Source organism: Coenobita brevimanus, chromosome 8, assembly GCF_032717465.1.
Source record: "Coenobita brevimanus isolate Jiangsu-jjx chromosome 8, ASM3271746v2, whole genome shotgun sequence".
Taxonomy (NCBI): Eukaryota; Metazoa; Arthropoda; class Malacostraca; order Decapoda; family Coenobitidae; genus Coenobita; species Coenobita brevimanus.
The window spans coordinates 34,098,802-34,122,249 of NC_136961.1; the positions used below are offsets into that span (position 1 = coordinate 34,098,802).

At 40.9% G+C, this 23,448-nt stretch overlaps 2 protein-coding genes across 2 annotated transcripts in view; both read right to left on the bottom strand.

Moving 5' to 3' along the window:
• Positions 1–7,732, bottom strand: part of LOC145406073 (uncharacterized) — a gene marked incomplete at its 5' end in the record, with an annotated part of 204,237 nt that extends 196,505 nt beyond the window's left edge. The window contains one exon of the mRNA XM_080277262.1: positions 7,614–7,732. Within this exon, the coding sequence (XP_080133388.1) occupies positions 7,614–7,732 (119 nt within the window). The remainder of the gene's footprint in view (positions 1–7,613) is intronic.
• LOC145407423 (uncharacterized) overlaps positions 1–23,448 on the bottom strand; it is a 583,744-nt gene that overhangs the window by 216,593 nt on the left and 343,703 nt on the right. The gene's annotated exons all lie outside the window — the stretch shown is intronic.

Below are 23,448 nucleotides of genomic sequence, written 5' to 3' on the forward strand. Positions count from 1 at the left end.
ATGAGGTCGTGACCTTCAATTGATTGTTTTATTATTCAAAATAGTTCATCCTTACCTGACCCTCAGTCATTCCACAGAATTCATTTCCGATCAAACCTGAGTTAGCTTTACCCATTTGATCTTTGCTTTTAACCTACTGATCGCAAAGTCGAATGCTTTCATCCAAGACTGGCCCTCGAAACTGCCACCAAGTTTAGTCAAAATCAAATAAAAAATCATTTACAGAGCTGAACATTTGCTCTTGCCTTATGACGTTGATGATTCACACACACCTATACAAGAAAAAATGTTGTAAACTCATCTTTGAATGTTGGCAGATTATCCTTGCCTACCCTAAGCTGGTGTAAAGTCACCGCGGTAAATGAGTGATTAACATCGCTGACTGCGAAGCAGCGAGCCTGATACAGTCAGGGTTCGAATCATGGTGTGGACACCTGACGTCACTCGACTCAGGTGTCCTTTCATTCTTTATAGGTTGAGAGGGTAAATGAAAACATAAGGTAACACCAAGGGAACATAAATGAGGTAACATGGATGGTGCATCGGCCATGTATCACAGGATATTGGGTAAATAACCCGCCAAATCCTCAATGCAGCATGCCTCACGGCATCTGTCCCTACCATTATTTTATCTTAACCTCAACCCATCCACCTAGTTTGGTATATATTGGGTCAAGTTAGTAAAACTGACTTTGCCGTGACCTTTGTCTATCTATCTATCTATTGCCAGACGCCTCAATCCCGTTTGGGGTGGCCACAAACAAATCGCCTCCAAGTCGCCCTGTCCCCCGCCATTTCACTGCCCTGCTCCCAACTCACACCCCCCTCTCTCATATACCTCTCCACCCCATCCCTCCATCTCATCCTCGGCCTCCCCCTCCCTCTTCCCCCCTCCACCTCACTCACATACACTCTCTTCGTCAGTCTTTCGCCCTCCATCCTCTCCACATGGCCAAACCACCTCAGTGTGTTCCTCATAACGCTTCCTATCACATCCACATCCACACCACAACGCTCCTTTATATCCTCATTCGTCAGCCTGTCTCTCCACGTGACTCCACAGGCTCCTCTTAAATAACTCATTTCCACTGCTCTCACTCTTGACTTGTGTCCTTCCAACAATGTCCAAGCTTCACTTCCGTACGTTAGAGTTGGTATCACAATACTGTCATGTAGTAACTTTTTCACTTCCATGCTCACTTCCCTGTTTCTTATCACTGCTTTCAAGGAACCAGCAACCTTTCTTCCCTGCTGTACCCTTTCAAGCACTTCACACTCCAAACCTCCATCCTTACTCATCACACTACCCAAATACTTAAACGTACTCACATTTTCCAATTCCTTACCATCTAACCTTGCTGTACATTCACTAACTTCACCTCTCTCAAAGACCATCACTTTACTCTTCCCTACATTCACCTTTAGGTTCCGTTTCTTACACACTCTCTCAAACTCATCCACCAAGCCTTGCAGCTCCCCTTCGTCTTCACTCAACAACACAGTATCATCTGCAAACAACAGTACAGGGAGTTTCCAAACACTATCCTCTCTCACCAGGGCCACTCCAACATCCACTACCCTACCTTGTACCTCTTTTATTACCCCATCCATGTACAGATTGAACAACCATGGAGACATGACACATCCTTGTTTCAAACCAACTTTCAAAGAGAAAAATTCACTTAGTTCACCATCCACACGCACTGCAGCCTTCGCACCATCGTACATACTCTTCACAGCATTCAACAACTTCCCATCTACTCCATATATTCTTAACACTTTCCACAATCCTTGTCTATCCACCCTGTCATATGCTTTCTCCAAATCCATGAAAGCCGCATACAACTTCTTTCCCTTCTCTAGAAACTTTTCCACTAAAGATCTAAGAATGAATATCTGATCTACACAACCTCTTCCCTTCCTAAAGCCTCCCTGTTCTTCTCCAACTAATTTCTCTGTTCTTTCTCTAACTCTGTCTATAAGTATCCTACCATACACTTTTCCTATTATACTAAGAAGACAAATGCCCCTATGATTACCACACACTTCTTTTTCCCCTTTTCCTTTGTACAAGGGAATAATTATACCTGACTTCCAATCCTCCGGGACTCTACCTTCCTCCCAGGCCAATCTGCACATCTTCCACATCCATTCTACTACTATCTCTCCCCCATGCTTCAGCAGTTCACCACACACTCCATCAATTCCTGGGGCTTTCCCCGATTTAACTTTCTTCATTGCTTCCACAACTTCTATCCTACCGATTTCTTCCTGTCTTCTCACCTCCCTCCTTCTCCCAGCCATTCCCCAGCCACTTATACTTGCATTACTTCCATCCTCTACGTTCAACAATTCCTTAAAGTGTTCTCTCCATCTGCTCACTTTTTCTCCCTTCTCCACTAGTAATCTACCATTTTTATCTTTCACTCCCCTGCTAACATCACCTCCACCCTGTCTTACTCTTTTCACTTCTCTCCAGAACATTTTCTTACAGTCCCTCCACTTTACACTCAAATTCCTTCCAAATTCCTCATCCACTCTCTTCTTACTCTCTCTTACTAATCTTTTCACTTCTCTCTTCCTTTCCACATATAACTCTCTCTTCCGCCTCTCAACTTCTTCCACGCCCCTATTTCTCACCCATTCATTGTATGCTTTCTTCTTTTGTGCCACAGCCTGTCTCACCTCTTCAGTCCACCACGCTGTTCCTTGTACCCCCCTCCGCCTTCTCTTCCTTCCACACACCACATCACATGCTGCACATATTTCTTCCGTAAATATCTTACACACACCTTCCACGTCTCCCATCTGCTCCAATTCATATTTGCCCAATCGTTCCTCCACTTCTCTCTTATACTCTGCCTTTTTCTCATCCTCTTGTAACCTTTCCACTCTCCTTGCAACTACTCCTTCCTCTCGTCTTTCCCTTCTTCTATTCCTCCATCTCACTTGCATCCTAATTCTGGCCACCACCAAGTAGTGGTCAGAAAGTCCACTCCCCCAACCTCTATACACTCTTGCATCCTTTACACATCTTCGCATCCTTTCATCCACACACACATAATCAATCATTGCCTTCCTTTCATTCAGTTCACCACCCACCCTTCTCATCACTCGCCATGTATACCTGTGGATCATTTTATGCCTGAAGAGGGTATTGGCTATCACCAACCCCCTCCCAGCACAAATGTCCACTAACGCACTCCCATTCTCATCTATCTCGGCAGGCACACCCCACTCACCAACTATTCCATCCACCTTCACATTCCCAACTTTACCATTCATATCACCAATCAAAAACACTCTCTCATTCCTTCCAAACTTTTCCATGCACATTTCCACATTTGTCCAGAACTCTTCTCTCACTCTTCTAGCACGATCTTGTGTTGGCGCATACACACACACAATCGCCCACATTTGTATTCCAACTTTCAACTTTACCCACACAATCCTTGACCCAAGTGATCCATACTGTCTTATGCTCTTCTTCCATCTTTTACTCACAACTATACACACTCCTTCCTTTGCCCTCTCATTCTCATCTACTCCTGCACATATACCCCATCCATACTCCCATTCTCTCACACTTTCTCCTCTCCATTTTGTTTCAGTTATTCCACATACATCCACTTTCGCACCCTCAAGCACCTGGACAATCTCTCTCTCTTTCACCTCATCATTCGCTCCTCTTACATTCCATGTACTCATTACCAAGTCCTTTGTCCGGTCCTGTGTCGTCATCGTTTGGTCAGTCCTTGTCCGAGGCTTCTTGTTTGTTTTTTTAGTTAGTTGTTTTCCGGGGAGGGGCACTAACCCTCCGCCAACCCTTTTAGTCGCCTTTTACGACAAGCAGGGATACTGGGGGAGTATTCTTGAAAACCCCCTACCCTTTGTATTATTGCTTAAAAAAAAAAAAAAAAAAGTTTGTGTGACTCAACTCTTCTACCATGCTTCGTCCATACTAAGTCAAAATTGTTAGGGTTATTATGTTCACAGACGGACAGAATAATAAACACACACACACACACACACACACACACACACACACACACACACACACACACACACACAATGCCCCTGCTGCGCCCTGCATGTGAATGTAATAATGTTGCATGGAAAAAGCTAGTGTTCGAACTCTGCCCTCCTCCCTATTTAGATCGGCCATTGTTGTCCTAGTCCTGTAGTATATATTTTAAGAACATTCCAGTTGACATTGGTGTTGCACGTAACAAAAAGCGCGATAGTCAATGCAATATATACAAAAGTTATAATACCTGAGAAAAAAATACGTGAGTCGTTGGAATGTCATACTTTTTTGTCTCATTAATTATATAACTACCAAAGGCCTCTCATTTGGAGAATCGGACAATATCAAGAATATTATTAAGGGATTTAATATAATTTTTTTTTAGTATAGACGAGGCTTTTAAGTAGCTTGAATCATACGTCAGTGGATGTATAGCCCACATCACTAGGCATTCTGTAGTTGTCCAGTTGGGGTGTTTTATTTTCCTGTCTCTGGATCGTACACTACACTCGGCATTTTTTCAGTGAGAAACTGGATGATGGTGATAATGATGAGGTTGAAGAGGAGTAAGTTGATTTGTTTGTAACCAGACAACTCAATCCCAATACGGTTGCCACGAGCGAATCTCCTACATATCACACTGTCCTCCTCCATCAGGTTGCCATATCTCCAACTCACTCTTACCATCTCATATACCTATTCATCCCATCCTTTCATCATACCTTGGTCTGCCTCTCCCCCTTTCCCCCTTCACAACACACACACACACACACACACACACACACACACACACACACACATGGGAAAGAGACGAATATGAGGACCTGGCAGAGAGTACAATTCAGAGTTTAAGATCATTACTACATAAAATGGAAGAGAAATCGGAAAGAATTATACTAATTGGAGATTTTAATACAAATATAAATTGGAATATTCTAGATATAATTAGCCAAGAAAGTTGTTGGGACCAAAAGCTCCTGGATCTCGTGCAAGAGTTTTTCCTAACGCAACATGTGAGGGAAACCTCCAGAAAAAGAGGACTCGATGTACCTTCAATGCTAGATCTAATATTTACTAGGCAAGAAAAATGATATTGACAGTTTAATATATCACCCTCTAATCGGCAAAAGCGATCATGCAGTACTAAATTACAACTTCAAGATAGCATATGACATAGTTAACAGCAATGAAAGTTACAAAAAAAAGCCTAAACTATAAAAAGGGAAATTATCAAGACCTAAATAAGTATATCTTAGAAGTTGATTGGGAAAATGAGCTTAGAGGACAAGATTTAAATGCTGTATATAAAAAATTCTGTGAATTTTATGAAATAAGAGTCCAGGAGCACATCCCACAGCACAAAGAAGCAGATAAGAAAATACAGAAATGGTTCAATACAGAATGTAAAAAATCAAAAGAAAGAAGAGATTTGTTGTGGAATAGATACAGAAGACACAGTAGTGAAAGGGCGTATAATAATTACAAACAGGCAAGAAACGATTATACAAGAATAAGGAGGGAAGCCCAAAAACAGTTTGAGGAGGACATAATAAATAAAAGTAGTGATCAACCAAAGCTATTTTACAGCTACATCAGAAGCAAAACCAAAGTAAAAGATATAATAAAATCCATTACGAACGAGGGTATCACCTATACACAAGAGAAAGATATCTGTGAAGCGCTAAATAAGAATTTCCAATTAGTTTTTACAGAAGAAAAAATTTTTGAGAGGGACTATGTGGAACATGCATGTCCACACATACTACCAGATATACAAATAGCAGAAATAGTAATACAGGAGGAGTTAAGTAAATTAGACAGGGGAAAAGCAAGTGGTCCTGATGAAATTTCATGTTGGGTACTACGAGAATGTGCAAAGGAGTTAAGTAAACAATTATTTTTAATTTTCAAAAAATCCTTTGGTCAAGGTAAACTACTTGATATTTGGAAGAAAGCAAATATTGTCCCCTTATTCAAGAAAGGAAATAGACAAAATCCACTCAACTACCGACCAGTATCACTGACCAGTGTTGTAAGCAAGGTATTAGAAAAGCTTATAAGAAAGGCTTGGGTAAATCATCTAGAAGAACACAGTATGATAACAGAAAGACAGTTTGGTTTCAGAAAAGGAAAATCATGTGTTACTAATCTGTTTAGCTACTATGACAGAGTAACAAACACAATACAGGAAAGAGAAGGATGGGTGGACAGTATCTATTTAGATATCAAGAAAGCATTTGACACAGTACCACACCAAAGACTTTTATGGAAACTGTACCATCAAGGAGGAATTCGAGGCAAACTGTTTTGTTGGATGCAAGATTTTCTCATAAAAAGAGAAACGAGAACAGTACTAAGGGGAAACTACTCATCATGGAAAGAAGTGACTAGTGGAGTACCACAGGGTTCAGTGCTGGTACGGATCATGTTTTTAGTGTATATAAATGATGTAAACAGTAACACTGGAAATGAAAGCTATCTGAATATGTTTGCAGATGATGCAAAAATACAAAGGAGAATTACTAACACAGACTCTCGTAAAGAGCTACAAGAAGAATTAAATAAGCTTCATGAATGGAGTAATACATGGCAAATGGAATTCAATGTGGACAAGTGTCATGTAATCAAGTTTGGTAAAAGTGGAAAAAGACCTGATTGGGATTATACGTTAGGAAATAAAACCCTACACACATCAAAAAGAGAGAAGGACCTACGTGTGATTATCAATATCAGACTATCTCCGGCTGACCACATCAGCGAGAAGGTACGGAACATGTATACACTGCTTGCAAATATGAGAATAGCATTCACATACATAAATGAAGACATGCTAAGAAGGATAATAACATCATTCATTACACCAACCCTGGAGTATGCATCAGTAGTCTGGAGTCCTTATCTCAAAAAACACATAGGCAAGATTGAAAAAGTTCAAAGGGCCGCTACAACATGGATACCAAGCTTAAGCGACCTAAGCTACGAAGAAAGACTAAATAAGCTGAATCTACCAACACTACAGGAGAGAAGGAAAAGAGGTGACATGATAATGCTATATAAATGCATATCAGGGAAGGAGAAAATAGACATAAATGATTACTTAACATATGGGGAAGCATCAGCAAGAGGACACTGCAAAAAACTGCATAAGAAGAGAGGTGATAAAGACGTAAGGAAATTCAGTTTTCCAAACAGAGCAATTGATCAATGGAATGCATTACCGAATGAAATAGTGTGTGCCAAAACAATTCACACAAATTTAAGGATATGTACGATAAATATGGTTTAAGACACGGGACAGTACGAGCTTGACTCATTCCTGTAAAGATACAATTAGGTAAGAACAATTAGGAAAGAACACACACACTCCATTCTCTCCACATGGACAAACCATTTCAAGATACTTCTCTTGATGCATTCTAGCACCCATAACATTAGTAATGGTTGTAGTAGGAGGAGGACGAGGAGGATTTGTTGTAATAATATTATTATATTTTTTATTATTATTATTATTATTATTATTAGTTATGAATATAACAGTAACAAAGCAATGGTTATGAAGATAATCCTTCTGATGGATGAAAATTACCTGAATTCAGTATTGTCATCGATGACGGCGATGAGTGAGTTTGTACGTGATAGGGTCTTGTGAAGGTGGTATAGGGTGTGGAAGCGGTGGAGAGGCAGGCGAGTGAAGGCTAGCAGCCTCGTTGTCTGGACCAGCAGGAAGTGGCTCTTGAAGGAGGACTCAGCGAAGACGGCGAGGAAGGCTGGGTCGTCGCTCACAACCAACACAGTCACGCAGTACAACCTTGTCACCAGCTAAACAAACCCTCAGCTTGTTTTAAACAATGCTCATATACTGGCTGAAGTTCATCATTTGACCATACAAAACAGTACATTCATACTTGGACTTCGATTGCGCTGTAAAGTAAACGTAAATCTGATTCCGAAGAAAAGTGAGATACTGACATTATCGTGTGTCTTGATATTACATTACCATCAGTTGTACAAATGGAAGACACATTCACATATCGAAATGGTGATCTGTAAGAGGTAACAGTTTCTGCTAAACTAAGACCCGTTTCATCCATAAACAATGACTGGTCGATGCGTATATATATATATATATATAAGTAGAAAGATAGATAGATATAGATAAATAGATATATCTATCTATCTATCTATCTATCTATATATATTTATACATATATATAATGTAAAAAAGAACGAACCAAAGGCCAGGAGCCCGCAAAACCGTTCCTTCCAAGAAAAAATAAAAACAATGCAAAAGAGAGCAAAAATCAAGATCCGTTCATTATATATATATATATATATATATATATATATATATATATATATATATATGGAGCCTCTGTGGTACAGTGGTAGAGTGTGCGATTCGCACTCTGGTGAGCGAGGGTTCGCCTCCCGCCAGAGTTGTAAAAACTTTGGGAAGCGTTCACCAAGGCACTTGCTACTTTGGCTGACACAAGGGGTGCTGTGGTTTAACCAGTGTTGCATATTAGTATGCTCGCACCCAATCGGCTTCAGGCAGGCCGATTACACTTGGTTCACAGACTACTCACACATCGAAAGCCACTACAATCACACTCACAAGCACTTTTTACCCGACATACAGTCTCTACCAGACAGCCTGAGCCACTGGGTAGAGATACATTGGCTGTATCGTCCCTGCTTCGGTAGGGATAAGTCGGTCCTGCGGTTGACCTCAACAGCTGATGATGATGATATATATATATATATATATATATATATATATATATATATATATATATATATATATATATATATATATATATATAAGTGCAGGGAATGTAAGAAAATGTTCTTACATATATATATATATATATATATATATATATATATATATATATATATATATATATATATATAAGTGCAGGGAATGTAAGAAAATGTTCTTGAAAGAGGTAGAGAGTCAGACAGGGTGGCACTGAAGTTAATCAAGGAGTGAAAGATATAAACGGTAGATTACTAGTTGAGAAGGGAGAAAAAGTGAGCATATGGAGAGAACGCTTTAATGAATTGTTGAACATAAAGAATAGAAGTAATGCGAGTGTAAGTGGCTGAGGAATGGCTGCGTGAAGGAGGGATGTGAGAAGAGAGGAGGAAATCAATAGGATGGTAGTTGTAGAAGCAATGAAGAAAGTCAAAATGGGGAAAGCCCCAGGAATTGATAGAGTGTGTGGTGAAATGCTGAAGCATGGGGAAGAGATAGTAATAGAATGGATGTGAAAGATGTGCAGGTTGGCCTGGGAGGAAGGTAGAGTCCCGGAGGACTAGAAGTCAAGTATAATTATTCCCTTGTACAAAGGAAAAGGGGAAAAAGAAGTGTGTGGTAATCATAGGGGCATTTGTTTTATTAGTGTAGGTGGTGGCGACCATCTTCCACTAACATGATGTAGTGCTGCCTATTTCTTCATTAGCCTTTATCATTCTTTTTCTGTGCCTGCCCTCCTCTCTTCCTATTTCTCCCATCTTTCCTGTCACTTCTTATTGCTTTTCTTTCCTTTACAGGTGGCTTCACATTGAGTGACAAGCCAAATGGTTTCCTGTAAGCCAAGAAACCATTTACAACGCTGGGTGGTAATCATATAACCAAACCATACGTGTTCCCTACGTGTCAACAAGTGGGTTGGTGGAGGGTTAGTGCCCCTCCCCTTAAAATAAATAACTCAAGGTCAAATGCCCACCCCTTGCAAGATTAAGGCGTCTGGCAATAGATAGATAGATAGAGTGTAATAGGAAAAGGATATGGTAGGATACTGATTGACGGAGATAGGGAAATAACAGAGGAATTAGTTGGAGAAGAAAAGGGAGGTTTTAGGAAGGGAAGAGGTTGTGTAGATCAGATATTCATTCTTAGACCTTATGTGGAAAAGCTTCTAGAGAAGGGAAAGAAGTTGTATGTGGCCTTCGTGGATTTGGAGAAAGCATATGACAGGGTGGATGGACAAGGATTATGGAAATATTAAGAATATATGGAGTAGATGGGAAGTTGTTGAATGCTGTGAAGAGTATGTATGAGGGTGCTAAGACTGCAGTGCGTGTGGACAGTGAACTGAGTAAATTTTTCCATTTGAAGGTTGGGTAGAAACAAGGACGTGTCATGTCTCCATGATTGTTTAATCTGTATATGGATGAGGTTATAAAAGAGATACAAAGTAGGGCAGTGGATGTTGGAGTGGCCCAAAGGAAAGAGGGCAGTGTTTGGAAACTCCCTGTACTGTTGTTTGCAGATGATACTCTGCTGTTAAGTGAAGACGAAGTGGAGCTACAAGGCTTGGTGGATGAGTCTGGGAGAGTAAGAAACGGAATCTAAAGGTCAGTGTAGGGAAGGTAAAGTTATGGTATTCGAGATAAGTGAAGTCTGTGAATGTACAGTGAGATTGGATGGGGAGGAAATGGAAAATGTGAGTACGTTTAAGTACTTGGGTAGTGTGATGAGTATGGATGGAAGTTTGAAGGGTGAAATGCTTGAAAGGGTACAACAAGGAAGAAAGGTTTGTGGTTCCTTGAAAGCAGTGATAAGAAACAGGGAAGTGACCATTGAAATGAATAAGTTACTACATGACAGTATTGTGATACCAACTCTAACGTATGGAAGCGAAGCTTGGACCTTGTTGGAGGGATACAAGTCAAGTGTGAGAGCAGTGGGAATGAGTTATTTGAGAGGAACATGTGAGTCACATGGCGAGACGGAGTGACAAATGAGGATGTGAAGGAGCGTTGTGGTGTGGATGTGGATGTGATAGGAAGCGTTAGGAGAAAAACATTGAGGTGGTTTGGCCATGTGAAGAGGATGGAGAGTGAGAGACTGACGAGGAGAGTGTATGTATGTGAGTGAGGTGCAGGGGGAGAGGAGGACGGGGAGTCCAAGGATGGAGAGGAATATGAGGGAGGGGGGTGTGAGCTGAGAGCAGGGCAGTGAAATGGCGAGGGACAGGGCGACGTGGAGGCGATTTATTTGTGGCTACCCCGTATGAGATTAAGGCGTCTGGCGATATATATATATATATATATATATATATATATATATATATATATATATATATATATATATATATATATATATATATATATATATATATATATATATATATATATATATACATATATATATATATATATATATATATATATATATATATATATATATATATATATATATATATATGTGTGTGTGTGTGTGTGTGTCATCATCATCATCATCATACACATAAGGTCATAAGGTGAGGGATATAGGGAGGAAGGGAAGAAAAAGGGGGGGGGGAGAAGGAGGGTCAGCTGGGTAGTAGTAGTAGTAGTTGTTCCCTAGGCAGTCTGACCGAACAGCCCCGAGTCCCTTAGGAAGGCCATGGCCGAAACCGGGCTTTCCGACAGAGCTCTCAAAGAGTGTATGTTGTGTTGTTGGCGTAGGTGATTGTGTGCAATGCAGTCTTCCATAATGTAGTATGGGGTGCTGTGTTGCATCCTGGACAGGCATCAGCAATGGAGTCATCCAGCCTCTTCCGGTAGCTTAAGAGGGCTGGATGGTGCTCACATCTTAGCCTGGCCAGGTTGACCCTGTCCTCACGAGGAAGCTAGGATTCAGAAGGGTGGATGTCAGGAGGCCATGCATGCAGCTGTGTGTTGTCTTTAAGTGACTGAATGGAGCGCCGAGTGATCTGAGTGTGGGTATGCTACTGGAAGCTGGTCTTAGGTGGGCGAGGGGGGAGAGATGACAATATTTGTGTATGGTATCGTGTGCTGGGTGTTGTTTTGATGTTCCTTGGTGTGGATGGATGTGCTGCCATATATTGTAGTGGATGTTGTGGGTTTGTGGAGGCTGCAGCAAGAAACTGGGGCCTCTCATGTCTAGGTGATCCTTGACTTTGAGGACTTTGGTTTCTTGATGTAGGTGGTCTGTGGGTGTAGTAGCTGTGCAGCCTGATCATTTTTAGGGCCTTGTTCTGTATGGTCTGTAGAGTGTTGTAGTGTGTTTTGGTGAGGTTAGAAGCCCAGGCAGGGCTTGCATATTTCATCCCTGAACGTATGTATTGTTTGTATACTGTGGTGGTGGCTTCTTTGTTGTGTCCGAATGTTGTATGGGCAAGTGACCTCAAAGGATTGAGTCTTGGTGTTATTTTATTTTTAATGTTTGTGATGTGTTGTTTAAACGACATTGATGTATTGTATGTTACACCAAGGATTTTGTGTGTGTGTGTGTGTGCGTGTGGTAGGGGAGTGTTGTTTATGGTGAGGACTGTGTTCTGCTGTCCAGTTTGTGAGAAGGGTCACTGTAGATTTGGCTGGGGCTATTTTGAGCCTATTTGTAGTGAACCATTCGTGTAGTGTGTTGAGGTAAGATTGAATGATGTGTGCAGCTGTGTTTGCATTTCGGTGCATACATGTAAGTGTTATATCATCTGCATAGGAAGCTATGTGTATCTGTGGTGTGTGGGGTGTGGGTACGTCGTGCATGTATAGGTTAAAGAGCGTAGGGGACAAAACAGATTCTTGGGGGACGTCGTTTGTGAAGTTTCTGATGCTAGAAGACTGACCGGCAAGTGTTACGTGTGCACATCTGCCTGCTAAGTAGTTTGCCGGCCATCTTTTTGTGTTATTGTGCATGTTTGTGTTGAGTATTTTGTTTGTGAGGTTGTGGCGGGGGATGGCATCAAAAGCTTTGCTAATGTCTAGTGTGATTAGGAGTGTTCTGTGTGGTGTCCTAGCTGAATTCATGCCATCGAAAACTCTGTGTAAGGTCTGTAAGAAGGGTGTTTGTGGAGTGTAGTGGCCTAAAGCCATGTTGTGACTGGGCTATTGGAATGTGAGGTGTGACTAGTTGTAGTACCAGTCGTTCAGTGACTTTAGAGGGGGTGCAGAGAAGTGTGGTGGGGCGGTGTGAGAAGGGTAACGTGGGGTCTTTGTTTGGTTTAGGGATAGTGATGATACTGCCATGCTTCCAGATGTTGGGTATTATGTTGTGTGAGTAGCTGTAGTTTGATATGTTGGTGAGTGCTTGTATGCCTTGTGGTCCTAGGTGTTTAAGGTGAATGTTGCTTATGTTGTCTGGTCCACAGGCAGATGAGGGCCTGAGGTTGTTAATGATGTGCTTCATCTGGTTGTAAGTGAAAGGTGCGTAGTCTGGGTCTGTGGGGAACTGTCTCTTACGTCGGATGATACGTCGGTCTTCGGGATGAGGGTTTAGATGGCTGACTTGTGAAAAGTGATTGATAAGAGTGTTTGCTTGTTTGTTTGAGGGTATGGTGTCTGTTGTTGTGATGGCAGCGTGTGATTGTGTGGTGTTGCTGTTGGAAAGTGTGATGCTGTTTAGTGTTTTGTAGAGTTTGCTGATGTTTGTTTTGTGGTCAAGTGTTTGGAGGTAATTTTTCCAGTTTAGTGTTTGCTGTTCTGATATTTTATTGTTTATTTGAGTGTTGAGTTCTTGTATTTGTTGTACGGTGTCAGCTGGGTTATACTCGTACGTATGAATGAAATAGATGGGGTTAGATAGGGGAATAAGGAGGGATGAAGGAAATGTGGGAGAGAGAGAGAGAGAGAGAGAGAGAGAGAGAGAGAGAGAGAGAGATCATCCCATTTAGCATCTATTTTACTAACTTAAAATATTACAGCATATAAGTTGAAACTTACACTTCTTGCCTGTGCAACCGTCCGAGGCAGTGATGACTGAGTGAGGTTAGCGTCATGATTCTCACTAGTTACCCTGAATATTCCAACACCCCATGGTGAGGGTATCTTAGTGATATCCTGTTAAAAAGAGGCACTGGTGTTACTCTTTTACTCAAGACGCCATTCAGAGCAATGTTAGGGTTCACCTAGTTTACACATCGATCAATGATAACATGATATTCATAAACGTAACTGATAAAAGAAACTTCATTCATTTTATATAAAATACTGTGACACCTTAAAGTACTGATGACGCATAAGCAACTTGCCATCTACTGAGACACAGCACGGTGGTAAAATTTGCATTTTATGGTCATGGAACAATGTTAGAAAGGAAATACCTGCCAAAATTATATATATATATATATATATATATATATATATATATATAGATATATATATATATATATATATATGTGTGTGTGTGTGTGTGTGTGTGTGTGTGTGTATGTGTGTGTGATAATGAGCTGCCGATGATTAAATCATTGTTATTGTTATTGCTTAGCCCCGACTTCTCTTGACATGCAGACCCGTCGACCACAGGTACACAATTGCTTTTACGGGGCCATCCTCAGGCACAGTACAGTATGTACACCGTCCAGGGAAACGGCGACCCGTTGCATATTTAGCCAGTCATCCCCAGCCTGTCAAGTGCATCTTCGCCTTGTAAGAACAACTGAGTATAGTAGAGAGCATCTCGCCGGGGTCAGGCATGGTCTTTCCACACGGTGACGTGCTGGGAAACATGAGAAGATTTGGCTCCCGAGTGGACACCAAAACTACTTCACCCATGGTGCACAGCACCAGCACATTTAGGCTCCTCGGCAGCGCCCTGTATAAATGAGAATTCCTCATAATGCTTAGAATAATTTAACTTTGTTAATAAATTCCTCTAATACCAAAGAACTAGTACAATTGTTCTGTTTTCTGTTGCTGTAACTATAATTTCTATGAAAGTAGATTTTACAGACTGCATGCAGCAGTGTTAGATTTTCCTGATGCAGTTCCAGATGAAGACTGTCTGATTGTACGACGGACCGTAGTGTCATCATGTAAATAATACAATTATTTTGCTGACGCCTTGTTCTTTACTCACTGGAATGTCTGTTTGGTGTGGACTTATATAAATGTTAATCGGTGTGTTTTGTTTATAATTACAACTTACATTGTGATGTGCTCTGTACCTTAGGTGTTGGCATTTAATCTTAATTAATGCCCAGGAATGCTTGGTAAATCCCTATTGAATGGTCTCATTAGGTAAATAACATATAAAGTAGGCGAAGAGTAAACTGAAGCCAGGGAGCATTCCATTGCATCTAATTCCTAAGTTTTTACTTTACTTTCTGCAACTTCTCAAGTCCAGTTTTAGTATATCTTCCATAAGTTATTCTCTCTTCTTCCATGGCTCTAACATTATTACTTAAGACTATAATTACGGTTATCCTTTCCTGACTTCATATTATTTTCAAAAAATGTACAGTTGGTGAAGAAGTTCGAGTCTTCGATAGTGTGAGGTTTGGTAGTGTGAGATATGAGAGAGAAACTTGAATGAGGTGTGGTGATGTGAGGCACTGTATACTCTCTCTCTCTCTCTCTCTCTCTCTCTCCCCATTCTTGCTATAATGTACTTCATCTGAAGAGTGTATTAGCTAACCCACAACCGTTGCATTGCCCTAGCATTTGCATTTCGTGAGTATAATTCTTTCACGTGACTCGAGGCGTATGTGATGTGCGGCAACTGGGCAGTGTGGGATGTGGCAGTGTGTGGCTGGGTATTGTGATTTGGGCATGCCATATTTTAGAGTCTGTTATTACGCAGTAGCTATTCTGACACCATTCAAATCATCCTCAACTTCTCGAATTCCAAGACTTTTGCATTAATATTTGTAAGGAATATTGTTTGGGGACCTTTAAAATGCGCAGTTATAAGAGTGTAAGTTCAAAACATTTGTGTCATGCAATAAGGAGTATTTTATGTTCTCTAAAATGGCCACTTGTGTTTCTGTTCAAGCTGGTGCTCGAAACACAATAGCATATCATAATGTAACTGACCTTAAAGACCGAGAAGGCCCAAACTGAGCCGTCCGACAGCAGGAGGACTGATTGACGGCCACATGTCTCTGTGGCCAGCATGCTGACAAGAGCGGCATGGGTCAGACTCTCAGACTTACTGACATCTGACAAGTCGAGGAAAAGATTTATGTTAGCAACATGAAGCTTGGGGTTAAGAAAGTTGTTTATTGATACCCGAATTTTAGCGAACTATTCTTGACTAGTCCCGACCGATCAAATGAGTCTGGACCTCTGAAATGCTCTTTATAATGGACTGAGACCTGTCCCAACTTGAAGGCGGCTCCTGTTGGCTGGAGAAATCGAATGGACATTGACATGAAGAAATCAGCTGAATAAGGATTTTTAAGAATAATGATAAAATAATACAACTAGCAATAGCAATTGTTACTGATCGGTTTTTGCGTATAATTAATTAAAAAGAACAGATGTGAGCATACGACTCTTTGTTTACCATTACAGTCGAGATATTGGTGTACTGACCACACAATCAAGGGAATTAAACTTGCCTGATGCCTTGTTAGAGAAATATTTAAATGTTATTACTTATAACAAATGTTACTGTATTCGTCATTGAGGCATCTCTACTGTGGAATATTTGTAACCATCGTCTATGATTAATAATGATCCTTAGATATTCAGTACATTTGCCAGTCTCTCCAGACATCATTATTTCACTGGTTCAAGCGTAAATGAATTAATTCTAATTCATTCATTCATTTCGGTAAAAATGAACATACATGTAAGTTTATATCCACTGTTGTAAGTAGCAGTACCACAAGTAATGACGCTATGTAGCGGAGCTAATTTTTTAGTAATGAGCAGCCCTTGTGTGCCACATAATATTAAGAATCGTGATACAGCAACAGTACCACATTTCTGAAGTATTCCAAACGTTCCTTGCTACTGTTAATCGTATTTGCCAGTGGACCGGCAATGGAGTTGCCAACTTATATTATTGATAACCGGACTTTCAAAGTGGCTACTGATATTTTTTTTGTAATGAAACAGTGCAACTTTATATCAACTTTAAATCAGCCAATGAATATATCACTATTTGGATTTTTTTTTTTTTTTTGCCTATCGACCACTGAGGCCGAAGCCACTGGTCATTAAGGCAATTATATATATATGTTTGTATATGTATGTATATACCTGCCTATATATATATATATATATATATATATATATATGTTTGTATATGTATGTATATACCTGCCTATATATATATATATATATATATGTATGTACATACCTAGGCAGATATATACATACATATACAAACATATATATATATATATATAGATATATACAGTAATCACTAATATCTGGACGCCCAATATCCGAACATCCCCACTACCCGGACATAATTGTCCTGGGATCCAGTATTCCCAAAATGGTCCGAAAACCCCCCAAAATAAAAAAATAAAACGATTTTTTCCCGCCCACAATTTCAACTTGCCGCGCGCAGCGCGGGAGAGCATTGTTGTGGCGTGTCATTCCTCCAACGTCCGATAGAGCGCCGCTGCATCCTCCCCACTTTCCGCCTGTCTCTCGCCGCGAGTGCGCGCTCGTCGTTATGGCTGCCCACGTGATCGCTTTTGTGGTGGTGCCTTACCTGCTGCAGGGCCTCCTGCTGCTCTCAGGCCTCCTCTTAGTGTGTGTGATGATGGCCCCGCCACCTGAGAAAAGGAAGAGAGTGGTGTTGACTCTGGAGAAGAAGCGGGAGATATTGGAGAAAGTAGATGCGGGGTGGTCTTCTTCCCGCATTCTCCGCAAGTTTAACCTGGCCCGGTCTACTTTGTTCGATATCAAGAGATCCCGAGACAAACTCATGCAGTACACGGCTGACTTCTCGTCGAAAAGCAAACGCAACGTGGAAAGGAAGGTTATGTTTACCCCCAAGTTTGCAGAAATCGACCGATCCACGTTGATTTGGTATTGACAACAACGTGCTGCTGGTGTGATGGTACGTGGAACGGAGCTGAAGGCTGTTGCTGAGAAGTTCGCCAGGCTTCACGATGCCCTAGACTTCAAGGCATCCGAGGGTTGGTTCTTTACATTCAAGTTACGGCATGGCCTTACCAACCGTAAAGCACATGGCAAAGCATTGGACGCTAAGGGGGATGGAGTTGACGAGTTTCGGCAGAAGGTGAAGGGCTTGATCGACAGGGAGGGCCTCACTCTCGTTCAAGTCTACAACGCAGACGAAACTGGCCTATTCTATTGCTTGCTGCCAACGAACACTCTAGCCGAGGAGACGGAGAAGCGTGTACCTGGCCGCAAGCTCTCCAAGGAACGGATATCTGCTTTGTGTTGTGCCAGTGCTAACGGCATGCACCGGCTTAAGCCCATTGTTGTTGGCCACGCAAAGCAGCCTCGGTGCCTTCGTGGGGTGATGGATGTCCTTCCTGTCGTCTGGTACCATTCTTTGAAGGCATGGTTCACAGCTGTGATCTTCAAAGACTGGTTCCACCGTCACTTCGTCAAGGAGGTCATCCATTACCAGACAAAGACCCTGGGAATCCCGCGCGACTAGGTAAAGGCCCTCCTTCTCCTTGACAATGCACCTGCCCACCCGTGTGACAAGGACTTGGGTGCTGAAAATGGCCGAATTAGGTGCATGTTTCTGCCACCTAATACGACTGCTCTCATCCAACCAATGGACCAAGGAGTGATCGTGGCAACAAAGCGCCTATACCGTAGGAAGTTGCTGGACGAGGTGATGTTTGTTCTCGAGGACGAGGACGAGCGCAGGGAGGGACAGGACACACGAGGCAAGCGGACTTTGGAAAACCTTCGCCGCTACAACATCAAGTCTGCGCTGTACAACTAAGCTAGTGCATGGAAGGAAGTCCCTGTGAAGACTCTTGAAAATGGTTGGTCTCGTCTGCTTTTCAGAACGGATGTGGAGTACGATTTTCTAGGATTTGACGTGGATGACTTCCATGCATGGCTACGTATGCACGGCGACATTGTAGATGTGGACAATGTTCGTGAGTGGTTGGATGATGATGAGGGCGATCCTGGGTATCAGACGTTGTCTGATATCGAGATCGCGCTCTTCGGTTGCAGGTGTCAGTACCGAACTTGAAGATTCCGATGATGAAGGCGACGATGATGCGGACTCCTCTCAGCAGGACACTACTCCAGCCATCCCCAAGCTGAGCGCACTCCGGGAACATCTAGAGTTCGTCCTAGACTACCTGGAACACCCGGACTGCGACAGGAGATGGGGCCCTTGGGACTCGTGGAGGAAGTGTGTGCTTTCAGGCAGCGCATCATCAATCGTCAGAATCGTCGGTCATTGCATCAATCAACCATTGACAGTTTTTTCAGGCCCGTGACCCCCGCTGTGCCCAGCCCTGGCTCCACTCCGTTGCCTCCCAAAGACAGGCCCTCATGCTCCGAGCCACAGCCCAGCACATCAGCCACGGTGGAGTCACCGCTCGACGTGAGTTTGCGGCTGTCTTCAGAGTCGTCTGCAGTGGGTACACCATCACCACGACCCAGCGATGCACCCCCCCCTAGGTCGCCTGCCAGTGATACTCTCGGACTCTGACAGTGAATAAACAGCAAGAACTTCTCCGCTAGACCACACGGGAATTTAGTGTTGTGCAGTGAAAAAAAACAGTGTGTTGTGTTAAGGATTTACAGCTGTGAGAGAAAAGACTCAATAGAAACAAAATTTAACGTAAATAGACTTGTTTGTTTTGGCTTTGGAAAATTATAAGAATGGGAAAAGTTAAAGCGCAACACTTAGTAACTTACAATGGAGCATTATTTAGACAAGAGTGCACACTGTGAAGAGAACGGACTTCTGTGTGTGATTGACTAAGTTCAGTGCAAGACTTCAGGAACAGTGTACTGCAAGTGCTTAAGGAAATCCTTCTTACTGTCAGAGTCCGAGAGGAGGCAGTTATTCATCGAGGTGGCCAGGGACTTGCTGTAAGTAGGCAGAATGTTTCATACTGTACTTTTTTCCATACTATACTTACCTCATTTCACTCTTTAATGTCCTTTATTGATGTGAATAGGGTGTTAGGAGCTATGCATGTGCAGTAGGAATGTGTTTTTCTTAGTTAGGCTAGGTTAGGGTCCATAAGTACCAGAATGTTTATTAATGTATGAACATATTTCTAAACCCTCATTTTATGTTTCTTTTGCATTTATTTCAGTCATTTATGTGCCTTATTGGTGTGATTTGGGTCTTAAATAGATGCTATGCATGTCCAGAGGGAGTTGTATAGGTGTTTCTCTGAGTTAGGGTCCATAAGTACAAGTCCATAAGCTCGGGCCCAATATCCTGACAGAACCAATATCTGGACCTACCTATGGCTCTATTACGTCGGATATTGGAGTGATTAGTGTATATATATATATATATATATATATATATATATATATATATATATATATATCATGCATCAATGCATATATACATATACATGTTCATACACTCATACACACGTACATATATATATATATATATATATATATATATATATATATATATATATATATATATATATATTTTATTAATTTTTTTGTAATTTTATATTTATTTTTATTTTTTGGTCATTTTTTATTATTATTTCTTTAAACCTTACATTATCTAATTAGGAAAAAAATAATACCTACAACCTAAATTCCCTAAAACTAATAACCTAACAGACAAATCGCTAACATATACTAAATCCTAAAGAGACAAATAGCTGAACCTACAGAAATTATAAAATGAAAAATACCTCGACCAAGAGAACACCATCGACTGCAGATATGTAATCCCTCTCTACATTACATACTTGCACTCATCACCTGGTGACTGTCATTAGAGGCACAACCTAATACAGGGGACATCAATATATGAGAGAAAACTAAACGAGTCAGGAGCATTTCCATATACGTCAGCTGTCGGCCCTAATTAGAATAACAAGCAAGATATTGTCATATATTTACATAATATGTAAAAAAAGTGAATAACCTCTCCCAACAGACCATCATCGACTGCTAGTGCCCAGTACCTTTCTATAATGCACACTTGCACTCATCAGCTGGTGACTGTCAGTCGAGGAACGGGGTTTAATGTAGGGGATATCAATATTAGAAATAGATCAGTGAGAGGAGGAACTTTTTCAAATACGTCAACTATCAACTCTAATTAATAGTACAATATATACATATTTACAGTTGATAAAAAACATAACCATACAGTAAAAAAGTCGCTTCACTCTGATCAGTCCGGTCTCTCACAAGAAAGCCATCAATTTATCAGTCATAACAATGTCCCTATCACCCAGGGTGGTGGAAAGGGTGAAGGGGATGTCCACGAATAAATCGCTGACAGCGCAGGATGATATGACTGATAGATAACACAGCATCACAGATGTCACAGTGCAGCGGGAATAATTTTTCCATATAAAGTTTCATGTGAGTTAATATAGTGGCATTAAGCCATAAGCGAGCCAACACTTTTTCTCCAAGGTGACTGGGATGGTTGGCAGTGTCCCAGTAGCCCAGGTACGGCTTACACGTTGGAATATTTAGTCTGGTCTACTGACCTTGCCACAGAAGATTTATTGATTTCTTTCCGAGAGAGAGACTCGACCATAGATCACGAGGAACGTCTCAAGTCTCCTTGAGCTCTACAGCCGACTTTGCAAGTAAGTCTGCCTGCTCATTGCCGTAGCTACGGCAATGACCAGGCATCCAGATCAGTGTGAATGAACCGATACCTGAGGGCACATTCAGTCCACCACACACCAAGGATATCAAATGACATACTAAACTTAGAGGAATATAATATATCGAGAAGAGACAGAAACTTAAAAAGTGGAGGAGGAATTATAATATTAACCAAGAAAAATCTAAAAGTCAAAGAAATAGAACTAGATATCCCTCACAAGTAGAACTGATTGCAGTAGAGATCAACACATCTGAAGGGAAAGTAATTGTAGCCAATTTGTACATGCCACCCAGATCAAACACATGGGAAAGAGATGAATATGAGGACCTGGCAGAGAGTACAATTCAGAGTTTAAGAGCATTACTACATAAAATGGAAGAGAAATCGGAAAGAACTATACTAACTGGAGATTTTAATACAAATATAAATTGGAATACTCTAGATATAATAAGCCAAGAAAGCTGTTGGGACCAAAAGCTCCTGGATCTCGTGCAAGAGTTTTTCCTAACACAACATTTGAGGGAAACCACCAGCAAAAGAGGACTCGATGTACCTTCATTGCTAGATCTCATATTTACTAGGGAAGAAAATGATATTGACAGTTTCATATATCACCCTCCACTCAGCAAAAGCTACCATGCAGTACTAAATTGCAACTTCAGGATAGCATATGACATAGTTAACAGCAATGAAAGTTACAAAAAGAGCCTAAACTATAAAAAGGGAAATTATCATGACCTAAAGAAGTATTTCTTAGAAGTTGATTGGGAAAATGAGCTTAGAGGACAAGATTTAAATGCTGTATATAAAAAATTCTGTGAATTTTATGACATAGGAGTCCAGAAGTACATCCCACAGCACAAAGAAGCAGAAGAGAAAATACAGAGATGGTTCAATACAGAATGTGAAAGAAGAAATTTGTTGTGGAATAGATACAGAAGACACAATAGTGAAAGGGCATAAAAAAAAATTACAAACAGGCCAGAAACGATTATACAAGAATAAGGAGGGAAGCCCAAAAACAGTTTGAGGAGGATATCATAAATAAAAGTAGTGATCAACCGAAGCTATTTCACAGCTACACCAGAAGCAGAACCAAAGTAAAAGATAAAATACAATCCATTACGGACGAGGGAATCACCTATGCACAAGAGAAAGATATTTGTGAAGCACTAAATAAGAATTTCCAATCAGTTTTTACAGAAGAAAAAAAAATTGAGAGGGACTCTGTGGAACAAGCATGCCCACACATACTGCCAGATATACAAATATCAGAAAAAGTAATACAGGAGGAGTTAAGTAAATTAGACAGAAGAAAAGTAAATGGTCCTGATGAAATTTCATGTTGGGTGCTACGAGAACGTGCAGAGGAGTTAAGTAAACCATTATTTTTAATTTCCAAGAAATCCTTGAGTCAAGGTAAACTACCTGATATTTGGAAGCAAATATTGTCCCCTTATTCAAGAAAGGGAATAGACAAAATCCACATAACTACCGACCAGTATCACTGACCAGTATTGTAAGCAAGGTATTAGAAAAGCTTATAAGAAAAGCTTGGGTAAATCATCTCGAAGAACACAATATGATAACAGAAAGTTTGGTTTCAGAAAAGGAAAATCATGTGTTACTATTCTGTTGAGCTACTATGACAGAGTAACAGACACAATACAGGAAAGAGGAGGATGGGTGGACAGTATCTATTTAGATTTCAAGAAAGCTTTTGACACAGTACCACACCAAAGACTTTTATGGAAACTATACCATCAAGGAGGAATTCGAGGCAAACTGTTTTGTTGGATGCAAGATTTTCTCATAAAAAGAGAAATGAGAACAGTACTAAGAAGAAACTACTCACCATGGAAAGAAGTGACCAGTGGAGTACCAGAGGGCTCAGTGCTGGCACCAATCATGTTTTTAATGTATATGAAAGATATAGACAGTAACACTGGAA